At 35.6% G+C, this 15,735-nt stretch overlaps 1 protein-coding gene and 2 long non-coding RNA genes across 4 annotated transcripts; 2 read left to right on the top strand and 1 right to left on the bottom strand.

Moving 5' to 3' along the window:
* Positions 1-1,193: 1,193 nt before the first annotated feature.
* Positions 1,194-3,139, bottom strand: LOC121247760. The gene is made up of 4 exons (XR_005937280.1): positions 2,918-3,139; positions 2,055-2,693; positions 1,514-1,716; positions 1,194-1,433 (listed from the first exon to the last, which is right to left on the bottom strand). It is a non-coding gene; the product is annotated as an uncharacterized LOC121247760 (long non-coding RNA).
* An 8,167-nt stretch (positions 3,140-11,306) lies between these two features.
* On the top strand, positions 11,307-14,680 carry LOC121247758 (G-type lectin S-receptor-like serine/threonine-protein kinase CES101). 2 transcript variants are annotated; one of them, XM_041146193.1, is made up of 8 exons: positions 11,307-11,640; positions 11,758-12,513; positions 12,746-12,847; positions 12,945-13,159; positions 13,244-13,457; positions 13,558-13,795; positions 13,914-14,064; positions 14,186-14,680. In XM_041146193.1, exons 1-8 carry the CDS (start codon positions 11,352-11,354, stop codon positions 14,477-14,479), a joined length of 2,259 nt encoding a protein of 752 aa, XP_041002127.1. In that variant the 5' UTR covers positions 11,307-11,351; the 3' UTR covers positions 14,480-14,680. The 2 variants fall into 2 exon arrangements, with proteins under 2 accessions (XP_041002127.1, XP_041002126.1); XM_041146192.1 differs by having other exon boundaries at positions 11,307-12,513.
* A 631-nt stretch (positions 14,681-15,311) lies between these two features.
* LOC121247761 lies at positions 15,312-15,735 on the top strand. Its single transcript, XR_005937281.1, has 2 exons — positions 15,312-15,516; positions 15,696-15,735. It is a non-coding gene; the product is annotated as an uncharacterized LOC121247761 (long non-coding RNA).

Below are 15,735 nucleotides of genomic sequence, written 5' to 3'. Positions count from 1 at the left end.
AAAAAAATAAAATCATAAATTTTTTAAATAATGTAAGTGTGAAAATTCTATGTACCGAGACTCTTTATTTAATTGGTTATAATGTTAATTTCTGTTTAAATCAAACAAAGATATTGACCGTGAAGTAGAACCTCACATGTGACATCGGTTGCGTCGTAACGCAGCCTGTCGAGTGGAAACACTTTTGGACAGTAATGTTGACTTGATCGTGTGAGGACTTAGGCCTATTGGAGGTTTAATTTCTTCTTGAATTCTCAATGGTAGTAGGCCCATTGAAGTCCATTCCTATGAACCCATTTTGGATGAGGTGGTATTGTAATTAGATGAATTTTATTCATCAGTTATTATTCACTCTCATATCTTATATTTATATTTTTTTTATAGAATATCGAGTTTTTTTTAAAAGATATAAGATAGTAAATAGTAATTGATAAGAAGAATTTTTTTTATAATTATATTGAAATAATTTGTATAACTTGATATCTCAAAAAAGAAGGGATAAGAAGTGTAGAAGACAAAAGCCCATTTTTGGTGAGTATGTTATTTTGCCTTAAATTCGTAATGTGGTCTATGAAGAACTAAAAACTAACTGCAAATAAGCCATTTTTTCTTTCAAACAATCCATTTATTTTTCATTGATTCCATAAATGCAGAGGATCAATGTCAATGATACAGAAGATCCCTAACATTGCAGGTACTAGCCGATTGGACCCAAATCCCAGTGCCTGCAGAGCCCTTAATAAATAATATGCAGAGGAGGAAACGTCGGCGGCAACATGGATTTTTAGGGACGATTCCTTCTTCACTTTAATGATTAATCCCACTTGGGTTTATGGTCGTCTTGGAGCTGATGCAAAACACGGACCAACTGTGTTGAGCCCTTTCTCATGTTGAGAGGATACGACGAGTCAAACTGTTTAGTCGTCGAGATAAATTAAGTTAAATTGTAAATAATAATATTTTATAAGTTTGATTGAAATGAATTTAATTTTTTTAAATTAAAATTAATTTAATTTTTAAAATTAAAAGGTATGAATTAAATTAAGATGAATTTAATTTTTTTTATAAAAAATTAAAAAAATAGTGAGTTAGGTTTGATAACTTGATTCAACAACCAAGACATTGCAATCATGAAATTCAAACGCCAACTGCGGTTAAAGTACGGTGCTTTGCAACTTTGGCCAATGTGCATTTCCTATCTCATGCTTTTTCCCCTTTTAAATCAAGCAATACTTACTTTAAAGTAAATTCAGTGACGGTTCCTTCATAAATAGTTTAGAGATTAGTCAATCAAATGTACATTGCTAAAAAGAAGACGATCTCAAGATTCTCAACCCACACAATTTGAGCTTGATCTGCCCTGTTCTCAGCGCGTATATCATCAACTCATTACTCCATCAATGGTTATGATTGCATAAAAGTTGAGGCCCAATCTGAAACAAAATTGGGAGTAAATAAAAGAAATCCATAGCTAGGGGATGAAGAATTTCTGTAGGGGAGGAGGGGTAGCTACCAGAAACACCTCAAGATGTTGATGAGGAAATGAAACAAATAGTTTTCTCGATCGAGGAATTCAGTCCGCACCAGGCGCTCCAAGTCGAGATTTCTTGGGAGGAGATCGCTGTAGTAAAGTAAGGTAGAGACGGAGGCTGCTGGTTGATACACCAGTGCTGTGAGCAGCCTCGCCAGAGACCGAACCAATAAAGGCAAAAATGTCTGCAACAGTAGGAAAAAAAAAAGGCACAGAAATTAAAGCCTTTAACGAACAACCCATTTGGAGAACAACACATAAACACTACTTGATTTGCCGCATGAAAGGAAACCAGAAGGTGAATGGCATAATAAAGCGCAAAAAGTTCAATAAAGACAAACATGAACAGAGTTCAAAAGCAAGATTTATGTTTTACTAAAGACGAACATGTCAATAAAACACAAAAATTAACACTCTTTCAGGTATTCATGTTGAGGAGAATCAATTCCATTTCCAACACAAATACAAGTTTGCATGCATTCAGAGAGAGAGAGAGAGAGAGAGAGAGAGAGAGAGAGCATACCATGACTAGGACCAAGCGAGAAAGAGAGTAGATGTGAAGAAAAAAGAACAGGTTGAAATCATGGGATTTTTCCTTGGCGGGGAAAAGAGCAAAGAAAATAGGAAAGGGAAGGGGAAGGGGAGTTGGGTTTGGGTTGGTCTGGTCGCTATGTAATAGATTCAAAAGTTAGTTAACTGGCAATCCACAGCTGTTATTCAGACCTAACCTTCAAAGTGTCAAACACAAACTGTAAAAACTGCAGAAAAAGGGCGAGACTCTCGGCCCCTTGGGCCTATCGACGCTGAACAAGACCTCGGAGAAAACTAAGATTTTAGAAAAATAAAAAATAAAAAATAAGGAGAAGACGGCAAGAGAATCTATAAATATCCTAAAATATAGAAATAAAACATTAGTTTTTAGGAAAAAACAGGGGACTGGGGCCAAGGATAAGATGATTCAGTGGGTTTTTGGGTTTCTGTTGGCATAATTAATACTGAATTACCAGGATCAACGGTGGTTATTGGCCCATAGGAAGTCTTGAAAACGAAGTCGCCACTAGACTTGCGGGAAAGAAAAGCTGAACAATGAGTCAGATTGAATGAATGTTTGCTTTTTCTAAGCCTAAAGTCACTGTCTTCACACGATGCATCCTAATGACATCTCGCAACATTTGTTGATTTTGAACCTTTTTTTTGTTTTTTTTGGTTTAATTTCTTTTACTAAGTACATATTTTTCCTACCTCTCTCTTCTAGAACTAGCTTTCTCTCCAAGATGAGTTCTCCCCCTCTCCTTAGTGAGTCAAATTCTTCCTAGAGGAACTCCCTCGAAAATTGTCTTCCCATAACCAAACCAAAATCATTTCCTCAATTACTAAACCAGAAACCCATCCCCTCTAACATACCCTTCAGTTGCATTAAAGTCAAGCTCACTCAGCAATCAAACTAGAAACGTCAACCCCTTATCAATAAACACTCCAACTAGCATTTACTCCACTGCACCTCTCCATAACTCTATGCTCAAGCAAACCTAATCACAGCTCCTTCTACAACATTCCACCACCAAAACGTTCCTAACACAACTTCCTAAACCAACACCCAAAGCCATGAATCCTCTCACAGAAGATGAAAACCACATAGCAAAATAGAAAACCCCAAACTGGAATGATCTTATCCTAGTACCAGAAATAGAATTTGCAGCACGCCTGTCTGAACATGCACTCATAGGCAGAGCCATCTCATCTCATCAAAGCTTCTCAACATACATGCTCTGCATGCAACCATTAAAGCCGTGCAGAGCTTTGTTATAGGACTCACCATCGAAGATCTAAATGTGAATACATTTCTCTTCACTTTTCGAACGCAACATGAGAAAAATAGAGTAATGGAGCAACGACCATGGAACATAAAAGGTTTCCACATGTTGGTATGTGACTGGCCTCCAGGTTTGAGCTTACAAGAAATTGATTTGAAGATGTCTGTTTTCTGGATACAAATCCATGGGTTTCCTTTAGAATTCATGACAAATCAGGATGCGGAAAAAATAGCTAGAAAAATGGAAAATTTTATTCAGGTTGAAAAAAGTCACAAGTCCTAAGATAGTCTTTAGGAGATACATGAGAATCCAAGTGGAGGTCAGTGTAGAACATCCACTACCAGACGACTTCCCACTCACACGTCCAAGAAAGCCAGCCACATGGATAAGTTTTAAATATGAAATGTTATCAAATTTTTACTATTGATGTGAATGTATGGGCCATATACAACAAATCTGTCTGCTCCTACAAATTCAGACTGAAGTTACAAATTTTGGCCCATGGATACGAGCGAATAATCCAGTAATCAGGAGAATGACTTAAGCTGAAAACCAAGTTGATCAGCAAGTCCCACTCGAAAATCAACTATCTGAAATGGTAGCATTTCAAAATAGCACAGCAATTCGAGCATTAACCTTTCAAGTGGCACTTGAAACACGACAGTTCTTCCCAACGGCTTCCAGTAAAGGGAAAGAAAAAATAAACCAAACAAATGAAGTCTCCACAACCACACTCAACTACTGGCAGAGTCAAATCCCAACAACACATCAGAACAACAAAGGAAAAAATTGCCATCAGATTGACCCAAAGGTGCAAGTTCCTCATGAGTACCGAATCTGCATAAGCATGGGATTTGCTGAGTTGCTTCAAGAAACACGTAACAGATCCGTAGCACAGTCGACAATGAAGAGAGAGCTAATTAAAGAAAGAAGAGATAGTCAGCCCCCTCAAACAAGTTGGAAGATCCCATCGCAGGTCCAGCACACACAATTTGATCACCCTCTCACATTAGTCAAGGCAATCTCACCTATATAATGTCATACTAGAGATCCCACGGTCAGCAACAAGCCACTTCCAATAAATCACAACCCACAATCTTTATTACCCATCAGCTCAACAAACAGTGAGACCCATCGGACCACACCAACACAACCAAATCAAATCTCTTCAAACACATCATAGCCCAATTTGAACAACTTCAAAACCTAGTAGACTTTATACCTCAAAATCATTCCACCTCACTTTTAGTAAAACAATCAGGAAAATCATGCATTGTCATAAGGCCTAATCCACATAAAGCCATCAATCACGGAAACATCAACCCAAGTTTCAAATTTTTTTCTTCCTCCTGCATTATAAGCTCATCGAAACTCAAATCAGTCATTCACATTTCAATCATGGAAACTCTTTCACTCAAGAGGGGCAAGGGGAATCAACCATTGCTGGAGAGGAGCAACTCGAGAACTTGAAAATAAAGAATGAAGAAATCAAATAGCAAACAGAAGAAGATGAAGTGTCGATTACAAAATACATCCAGGCGACAAAGAACAAAAGGAGTGATGCAATTTGTAGGAAAGCCAATAAATCACGGTTCTCTCCATACCAAAACTAGCATTCGGGTAATCTGATTCAAATCCACTCTCTGAAAATTTTCTCTATTGATGATGAGGCTGAAGTGGCAGGGCCAAAATTGCCACCAAATCAGAAATGATAATATTGTACTGGAATTGCAGGGGCCTTGCCCAACCCCGTGCAATCAGAAACTAGAGGGTCAATATCAGGAAATTTAAACTTGATGCAGTCTTCCTCTCAGAGACAATTTTGACTAATGTAAATATTTCATTGTCAATAGATTAGGGTTTTCTCTATATATAAATGCTCCATCTTCTGTAAATGGGGTGGCCTTCTGTTTTTGTGATTGTACTTGTGATTGTGAATAGTAATGTAATATCTATGTTTGTGTATTCGGATCCATCTTATAACCTCTGGCTTTTAAACTTTGTTCTGCACAACACAGTAAAAAATGGCAGTTCTGGGACATAATGAATAATCTTGCAAACAATTATAATGGTCTTATATTAGACATTGGTGACTTTAATTATGTTCTGAGCCAAGCAAAAAAAAATTGGAGGAAGGCCCTATGCCTGTTCTTCCCAAACAAATGGTCTTAAAGCCTACATGGATAGATATGGAATGACAAACTTAGGCTTTCATGGTCCAAAGTACACTTGGTTTAACAATAGACAAGGTCTGGAAAATATTAGATAAAGACTTGACAGAGACATTGAAACCACTTATGGATGACACTCTTTCCCAATGCCACTCTTCGGCACCTTCCCATTAGCTCTTCAAATCATTCCCCATAGTTCTGAATACTTCAAGAAGTAGACACCACAATCATTCTTTTAAATTTGAAGATTTTTGGATTAGGGACCATACTAGTCAGATGATTATTCAAAAAGTTTAGAACACCCTTTGTGTGGGAGAACCCATTTCCATTTTCTCAAAAAAATAAAAAGGGGTGAAAAAGGCACTAAAATCTTGGAACAAGAATCACTTTGGTCACATTCAAATGAAAATAAAAAATCTGACAACAACTCTGTCCCAAATCCAAACTAATGACCCAACCACTGATTCCATGATAAAGGAAGTTGAACTAAAAGAAAATCTGAACGAACAACTCAGAAGAGAAGAAAGCCTTTGGAGACAAAAATCAAGACTGCAATGGTTGACTACCACTAACCTCAACACTAAATTCTTTCATATGTCAACCACAATGAAAAGGCGCATCAACTCCATTGAGAGTTTAAAGATCAATTCTAATCACTGGACTGAGGATCAAAATGTGATCCAGAACAAATTTCTGGATCACTTCAGAGAAATATTCCAAACCTCCAATTCAGTATACAATCTGATCTGGATGACCTTTTTCCAAAAAAAAATTCAGAATTTGATAATCAATTTCTCTGTGAGATTCCCACTAAGGAGGAAATTTTATCTACTCTAAAGCAAACCCTCTCGACAAAAGCCCCTGGCCCTGATGGCTTCACATGCCTCTTCTACAAGCACTATTTGGAGATCATCAAAATGGATTTCAATGCTACCATAAAAAAAAATTTCAAGATTGGGAAAATTCTTAAAGAAATGAATCATACTCACATTGCTTTAATCCTAAAGACTAATAACCCAAACATAGTTCACCAATTCAGGCCTACTAGTCTTTCCAATGTCTGTTACAAAGTTATTGCCAAGATACTTGCAAACAGACTCAAGAAAATTATTCCCAAGATTATTTCTCCCCATCAAACAGCATTTGTCCCAGGCAGAGTAATCCAGGAAAATACCATTCTTGCCCAAGAGGTGTTTCACCATCTCAAAAGGAAAAGGGGAAAAAATGGTTTTATGGCTATAAAAATCGACATGGAGAAAGCTTTTGATTTCATGGAATGAGACTTTATCATGATGATAATGTCAAGTCTAGGTTTCCAAAACAATTGGATCACAACAATCTCTTACTCTGTGATTATCAATAGACACCCATGTGGATTCCTCCATCCATCCAGAGGTCTTCGACAAGGAGACATCCTCCCCCCTTTCCTCTTTATCCTTGGAACAGAAGTTCTCACAAGACTCTTCACAAAAGAAGAAAATCTTGGTCATCTCAAGGGTATCACTATCAGCATAAATGGCTCTTTAATCTCTCATCTTCTGTTTGCTAATGATCTCATCCTCTTTGGTAAAACATTAAGACAAAATGCTCAAAATTTCATGAATTGCCTGGAAAAATACTTCCACTGGTCTGGACAAAAAATACATATGGGTAAATCCTCTATCCAATCTAGTGGTAATACTTTGCCTAGTGCCAAAAGAGGTGTGGAAGAGATTTTTTATTTAAAAAAAAATCATCAAAAATAAAATATCTAGGATTTCCCCTCTATTTCAAGGCCTCAAAAAAAGTTTATTTTGAAGAAGTCTAAGAAAAAATTGTTCAAAAACTTGCAGGATGGAAAGCTAAGCTACTATCTTAGGCTTGAAAAACAACTTTAATTAGATCAGTGGCTAACTCCATACCCTCTTATTTAATGTCTACCATCTCTGTTCCTAAAGTTGTTACCAATAACATGGATAAAGCTTTTATGAAATTTTGGTGGGGGTTTTCTCTTGAAAAATCCCACAATTTTACTCCAAAGTCGTGGAATTCCATATGCAAGCCTAAATTTGTAGGGGTCTAGGCCTTAGACTGACCTCTAACTTCAACAAAACTTTCATTTCAAAGATATGTTGACAATTAATTAAAGGAAGCACAACTACCTAGCAAAAAGTCCTCACTAGAAAATAGTTGAGAAATAATTCCCTCTTTGCTACACATTCTAAACCCACTGACTGTTGGATATGGAAAGATATTTTAAAGCAATTGGATTTTCTCAAATACAGTGTGTGCTACCAAATTAATAATGGTTTTGGAGTAAGGGTATGGTCTGACCCCTGGATACCTACCCTCCCATCATTCCAACCCATCCCAAAATTTGCTTCTACACAGAAAGATCTCTCTTTAACAGTTTCTGAATTAACCATGGAAGAACCCAGAAGATGGAATATAATTCTTTTACAAGCACTCTTCCACCAGGATTCTGTGAATGAGATAATGAAAATTCATCTTGCTTAGACTAATTTTTACAATTTGAATGATAAGCTCATATGGGTCCATCACAAATCTGGAAAATTCACATTCAAGTCTGCTTATGCTGCCATTACAATGAATCAAAATCATAACATGCCTCTTGATTAGTCTAACAAATGGAAAAAACTCTGGAAGCTCAAGATCCATGATAGACTGAAATTTCTCTGTTGGAAAATCCTTAACAACATCATTCCAATAAAAACTCCTTTAAACAGATTCCTTCCTATGAATGATGAGGAAATAAAGTGTCCAATTTGTAACAACGAGGAAGAAACTCTGAACCATCTCTTTTTAAAATGCACTTTCACTAGAATCCTTTGAAGACTTTCCGCTGGGCCACTAAATATCTCCTACTTTGCCAATCATGACATCAACCATTGGATGGACTGCATTTTTAGCCCCTCTAGGAACCTCAACATCCACAGCAGTGATGAGCACCACTTTCAAATATTTTCTATTATAGCTATGGACAATATTTGATTTCTTAGAAATAAGATAATTCATGAGGCTTTTACCCAACATTGAGGACTTTGTCTCTGGCACTCTAAAAATTTATAAAGAACACTGTGATGCATGAGGCAATAAACAGGTCAATGAAAGTCACAATTGGAGAGCCACACCCCGAGACCACTACACTTTAACATTTGATGTGGCGGTAAGAAGCAAAGGCAACACAACAACAACCATATGCAGATCAGAGGAGGGCTCACCAATATTTGTCGAGACCATACACATTTAGAGTTTAAATCCAAATCAGGGAGAAGCTATGGCAATGTACATTGGAGTAAAGGAAGCAAAGGACCGGCAAATGAAAAAGCTCTTAATTGCTAGAGATTCATTAGTGACACTACAAGCAGTAAATGAACCAGATACTACTTCAGATTGGACAATACAATCGATAATTCAAGATATCAAGAACTCATTGCAGTCCTTCCAAAGCTAGGAAACCATAAAAATACATCGAGATCTCAATTGATGCGCGCATTCTATTGCGGAATGGATAGTTTTCAATAGTTTCTATGAAAGCATACCCCTCATCTCAATTCCTCTATGGCTGTTAAATTTCCATGGTAAAGATCTACCCTGTTGTCTGTAATTATTAAACAGTTCCTGCACTTTTGTTTGTAAGACTGTGTAAATGGTTGAATGAAATTCTTTTATTTAAAAAAAAAAAAAAGTACATATTTTGCCTAATATAATGTCAATCCTCTTAAACTAGAAGGTGCTGACTTGTGTAAGTTGTGTTGAATACTCAAATATCTTTCTCAATTGAGAAATGATATATTTCTTAGTTGAAAAATGATATTTACAATTATAGAGTGCACAAGCGTCGTGCACTTATTTTAAAAAAAATTAGTAAATATGAGATTCATATAAAAAAATTAATTTTTAACGATAGATCCACTTTTTTCAACAAAACAAAAATGTAATGCTTATACAATAAATGATTATATATAACATAACTTTTCTCAGCCCCTTGGAACTTGTCCACGCTACCATTGATGTAGTCAGAAAGAAGAAGTTTCCTCTTTTCACTTTACTGAACATGATCCATTTTCTTCCAACCTGTATGGCCAGCAGCTAGCTTGCGTTCTTGCGGAAAAACTGAATATAGAAAGATGAAAAATCAAAATAAGTTAGATGTTTGAATGTAATTTGATTCTTTACTTAAATTTACCTCTTTTTATTTGTTAACACAATAATAAGAGTGGAAGTTCGAGTATGAATCTTTAACTCCACATTTCACATCATTTAATTTAATTTAATTTATGTATTGGACCAACTTGACCCAGGTGGTATCCAAGTTGGCGTCTTTTGGGCTGCTAAAAATCCACGTGCTTTGACGCAAGACGAGTAAGGCAAACGTCAACGGCATTTACAATCTTGACAGGGAGCATGGTGGACTTTGAAGCCATATGAAAGGGGGAAAAAAAATGATTTTTCACCAATACAGCCATAAAAACAAATGAGTACAAGAAATTTTATGAGCTGATGGATAGGTTATGTGGTTTTGTGAACATTTAAAGCTTATTTGAAATAATTTTGTGTTCTAAGGTGTAAGATGGAGAGACGCCTATACGGGTAGACTCTCTCTTATGTTGTAATGGTCATGTGTTACATTCTTCAAATTAAAAGTGGTAACGACCATTTTATTACGATAATTAAAAGCTGGCTTTTAAGGCTAGTAGTGAGTGGTGCACAGGGAGGTTTATATAATATATATAGCTCTCCTCAACTGGTTCCTTCACAATTCTATATTAGTATAGAATTTCTCTATTTTTGTTCTCTCTTGAGTAAGTATTTAGGTTATGGAGTTTGTTGATTGTTATTCTAATTTATTCTACGTAGTATGTTTCACTATCAAGAATAGACACTTGAGACTTGCTGGATTATTTGGTTAGCCTGAATAAACTTGTAGAGCAACTCAAAAAATTGTGCTAGAGGTATTCAGTTGTGCACTCTTAGAGCACTCTCATTGGATTAATCAAAGTTAAAAGACATTTTTTATGATTATAAGAGAAATTTAACTTTTGGTTATTCCATTCACATAAATCTCTATATTGGAATAGTTATTTTTTCATTATATAACAATAAAATAATATAAGATAGAATTTGATTTTGGTTATTAACATCAAATCTCCACATTAGATTATACATTTATTCATTATATAATAATGAATAACTAATAATTTCAAAAATATTTAATTTTTTTAATTATTAATTTATTTAATTTTATCATATTTTACTATTCTACCCATTATATATTAATTAATAATCATATTCTTATTAAATTAATATATCACTAACTCAAATTAATATACTAATTGTGATAAAATATATGATAGAAAGAAAGAGAGAGAAAAATAATTAATAAAATATGTATTTAATGTATATACAGTAATTTTTAAATTTGAAAAAAATTTTAAAAATCACTATATCTATATTTAAAATTTAACTAATCTATTGTGAGTATATTTTACTCACTAATAACTAATCGAGTGCTATTACGTAAAGCTTAGCCCCTCTGCTTGTCAATCTATTTAAAGGTTATACTCACCAGCAATAATGCAAGTCCAATCATTGACTCCATTAATTAAAGCAAGCCTCTGGCGTCAAAGGTGAAGTATCTCCATTCATACATGTGGTTTCCTCGTCCAGGCCTTTTTGGGTTCACATCACTAAATAGATATGTGTATATGTATGCATGCATGCATGTATCTTTATAGCATCGCCGAGTCAACAAAGCCAGCGGGTTGTCTTCTAGTATTGGCAAATAAGATTTTCCCATAACTCACTCAGTTCTTGTCTCAAGATTTTCCACTCATGGCCACCAAAGGAAGAGCCCTTATCATGCTCATTTTGTTTTCCTTTTTCCTTATCAGACACTCTCAGTCCGAAAAAGATGTATTGGCGCAAGGCCAAAAGCTTAGAGATGGGGAGCATCTGGTCTCAGCTGAAGATAGATTCAGATTGGAATTTTTTAGTCCAGGAACTTCGAGAAACCGGTATGTGGGAATTTCATACAACCTAGTGAATGATGCAGCAGAGTTGGTTGCCAAAAGGAAGGTGGTGTGGGTTGCTAACCGGAACAACCCAATTGCAGACAACTCTGGTATTCTTATGATCGATGAATCTTGTAGATTGATAATCTCACATAGTGGAGGCAGTCTTATTGTGTCAGATTCTGTTCAAGCAGCTAATAATACAAGTGCCATGCTACTGGATTCAGGCAACTTTGTATTAAGGGAGCTAAATTCAGATGGATCTAAACAGCAGATTCTGTGGCAAAGTTTTGATTATCCTACTGATACGCTTTTGCCTGGAATGAAACTTGGAGTGAACTTCAAACCTATGCATGTTTGGTCACTAACTTCGTGGATAAGTGAAAACATCCCAGCCGAAGGTTCCTTTACCCTTACTACTGCTTACAATATGAATGGTACTAGTCAGTTGATCATTTGGTGGAAAGGGAATGCCTACTGGACTAGTGGGAATTGGCAAAATGGGCGTTACGAATTTGTAAGATTTTACAATTACGGTAATTACAAGTTTAGCAGCATAACACACGAAAATGAAAGCTATCTTACATATTCATTGTATAAAAAATATAGTTTATCAGGTTTAATATTAGATCCCACAGGTCAAATAGTAGAGATAACAGGGCTAGCACCATTTGGTGCTGGGGCTTGTTCCTATAATTCCAACCCCGGCTGCATAAAGCAACAGTTGCCGGAGTGCAGGAAGCCAAATGATCGATTTGAGAGAATAAAAGGTGCTATGTCTGGTGAAGGATTCAATTTTGATGGAAAGTACAACTTGAGTCTCTTTGATTGTAGAGTAAATTGCTTGAATAACTGTTCTTGCATTGCTTATGCTTACTCCGACTACAACCAAACTAGCTGTACAATTTGGATCAGAGGAGGGAATTTCGAAGAAAGCAATTATTCTTATAGCAGGGAGATTTATGTTCTTACTCCAGAAAAATGTAAGTTTACCCCCATCTTTGTCAATTGCTTATGCTTGATTGCAGAACATAGAAAAAAAATAAGGAAACTTTCCCTAATGACTTCACTAATCATCTAGACAACAGCTCTCTATGTTCGCAGCTTTGGCATGCTACTCAGAGAACACACACACACAGACATATCTAGATGATATTTAACACTTGTGGGCCAGACTCCCTATTAATAAGTGGCAACTATCACTCTTTACTGCAGTAAAGCGGCGGATATGGCTTGTCCCATCTGTGACAGGGTTTGTGGCTTTACTGGCACTGTGCTCGTTATACATTTTCATTCGAAGAAAACGTAGAGAAAAAGGTAATCTCAAAGAAATGACGAGAATAATATCAGAACAATGTTAATCATTGGTTTATTACTAATAACTTTCTATTTGGGTTCCCTATTTGATTAAAAGGGGAGAATGAAGCAGAGCAAGAAATCTTACAATGTGAGCTAGGAGCTAGAACAACACATTCTAGCAGCAGATCTAGGAAGAGAAAGAAATTCACAGTAAGCAGGAAGAAGGGCAGTGTGCTACAATTTTTCAGCTTTGAAAACATATCAACAGCAACAAGCAATTTTGCGACTACATGTAAGCTTGGAGAAGGTGGGTTCGGACCCGTTTACAAGGTAATACTCTAGAGACCCTTCAAAATCAGATGATACGAGAACCTATGATATTTTATTTATTTATTTAATTAGTTATTGTTTCAGGGAATATTGCCTGATGGTGATCAAGAAGTTGCAATAAAGAGGCTCTCTAGAAATTCTGGACAAGGAGAAGTAGAATTCAAGAATGAAATTGTGCTAATTGCCAAGCTGCAACACACTAATCTTGTCAAACTGGTTGGGTGCTGCATTCAGAGAGAAGAGAAGATGTTGATATATGAGTACATGCACAACAAAAGCCTGGATTTATTTATCTTCGGTTGACATTTTTTAGTACTTGAAAACTTATTTCATTTTTAACTTTTTTTTTTTCTCAAAATTTTTCCTAATCCTAACATTCACATATTGCTCATAGGCAGATCCTGTGAAAAAGGACTTATTAGATTGGACAAAACGGTTCAACATCATTCAAGGAATTGCTCAAGGACTTCTTTACCTTCATAAATTTTCAAGACTGAGAGTAGTACATAGAGATCTGAAAGCTAGTAACATCTTGCTTGATTCTGAGATGAACCCAAAGATATCTGATTTTGGCATGGCAAGAATATTTGGGCAAGATGAATCTGAAGCAAAAACAAAGAGAGTGGTTGGAACATAGTAAGTAAATCATCAATTTATCTCTGAGCATATGTAAACAAGTATGCATTTGTATTCATTCATGCATGCATAGATCTAGTCCCTAAATACTGGAAGTTTTTGTTGAACCCTTATTCAGTGGCTATATGTCTCCCGAGTATGCATTGAGGGGAAAGTTCTCAGTGAAGTCTGATGTCTTTAGCTTTGGAGTAATATTACTAGAAATTTTGAGCGGAAAGAAGAATAACAGTTTTTCTCATCATGGAAAAGCATCAAGCCTCATAGGATATGTAAGTTTCTATTCTACATGAGATCTTTGTCCCTAGCTTTTGTCTGAGATGAACACTTCAAATCTGTTCAAAATGTAACTCTTGACGTTTCTTGTTCTTGTTCCTCCTTTTTTTTTTTCAGGCATGGGAAATGTGGACACAAGGAAAATGCTTAGAGATTGCAGATCCAGCCTTGGGCAATTCCCATGACCCAAACGAAGTTCTGAGGTGCATTCACGTGGGTCTGCTGTGCGTGCAAGACAGTCCAAACGATAGGCCTTCCATGTCTGATGTTGCTTCCATGATTGCTAATGGAACTGTGTCAATCCCTGCACCAAAACAACCTGCCTTTTTCATGGATTATAGTTTGCCGGAAAGCAGGTTGGAGAATCTTGCCTCGAATGATGTTTCAATTTCAGAGGTGGAAGCCAGATGAAAGTGCCAATGATCCTTCACCAACACACCTGCAAAAGACCAAGAGAACAATAGATTTTATAGCCTGAGGAGATTAGGAAAATACCAGATGCTTACCTTTCAAATGCTCTATTCCAATTGCATCACTTTTATTATTTAATCTTTGATTGTGCTGTATATTTAAGATGGGATTCTGCTTAAACGTATTTTATTAAACGAATTATCCGGACCAACTTATAAGATCTCATTTGATTATACAGATAAGATTAAATAAAAGTTGAAAATTTAATAAAATATTATTATAATATAACCTTTTTACTATAATTTTTATTTTAAAATTTAAATAAATTAAATTATTTATCATAATTTGTACAGGTTTGAAAGAATTATAATAATTATATGATATGAAATGAGATAAAATAATTTAATTTGTGTAACCAAATCAATCCATAAATAGAAATTTATATCTTTAAAAATTTAAGTTCCTATTACTAATTCACAATTCCAAGATGTCCCTGTCCGTTTAAGATGATTATGTACAGCACGATTAGAACTCGATGTATATTAGGTTACTTGTACCTTTTGGTTGAAGGGCAGAGAAACACTACGTCGGATTAAATTTATTAAAAACAAAAAAAAACAACCAAGCAAATGTTCGGAAAAATGATAATTACAGTTATAAATATGTAAATATATAAATATTTATAATTATTTAAAAATAAATAAATAAATCAATATAATATCAATATAAAAAAAATTAATTTTTTAATAATAAAACTTATTATTTTTAAAACAATTATAATACTTATACGCTTCACAATTCTACCTGGCATTAACCAAATGATTCAAATATTCGAGAGGAGGACGGAATAGTAAATTTACAATATTGGGAAAAGGCGCGTGAAGTCCAGCGCCCCCATTATATAATCCCGAGTCCCTGATTGATTTTTGATCATTTCGTCTTTCGTACTGTTAGGGCTCTCTCTTTCGGATTCCGCTTTTGCTTTCGAATCCGCACCAGACCGTAGCCCTAGATCGCAGCCATGTCGTCGAAGCAAGGTATGCTCCCTCTCTTCGAGACCCTAGATTCGTTAATTATGATTATTGATCCGCCAAAGTCTCCGTGCTTTTCCTGTTAATTACGAGAAGAAGAAGCCTAGATTTTATCTGTTGATTGAACCTTGTTTTTTGTGTGTGAAAAGAGAATTAGGGATTTTTTTTTTCTTTTGATTCTGTAGGTGGAAAGGCAAAGCCTTTGAAGCAACCCAAGGCTGACAA

Source organism: Juglans microcarpa x Juglans regia, chromosome 1S, assembly GCF_004785595.1.
Source record: "Juglans microcarpa x Juglans regia isolate MS1-56 chromosome 1S, Jm3101_v1.0, whole genome shotgun sequence".
In the NCBI taxonomy this organism is placed as follows: Eukaryota; Viridiplantae; Streptophyta; class Magnoliopsida; order Fagales; family Juglandaceae; genus Juglans; species Juglans microcarpa x Juglans regia.
Note: the sequence above shows the minus strand (reverse complement) of the source record. Positions and strands in the feature narration are given on the sequence as shown.

Bases quoted from the DNA above. Each gene is read 5' to 3' on its own strand.
- LOC121247758 (XM_041146192.1), top strand. From the start codon at position 11,352: ATGGCCACCAAAGGAAGAGCCCTTATCATGCTCATTTTGTTTTCCTTT. The intron at 13,160-13,243 runs GTAATACTCTAG...TTATTGTTTCAG, and splicing joins GGTTCGGACCCGTTTACAAG to GGAATATTGCCTGATGGTGA. The intron at 14,065-14,185 runs GTAAGTTTCTAT...TTTTTTTTTCAG, and splicing joins CATCAAGCCTCATAGGATAT to GCATGGGAAATGTGGACACA.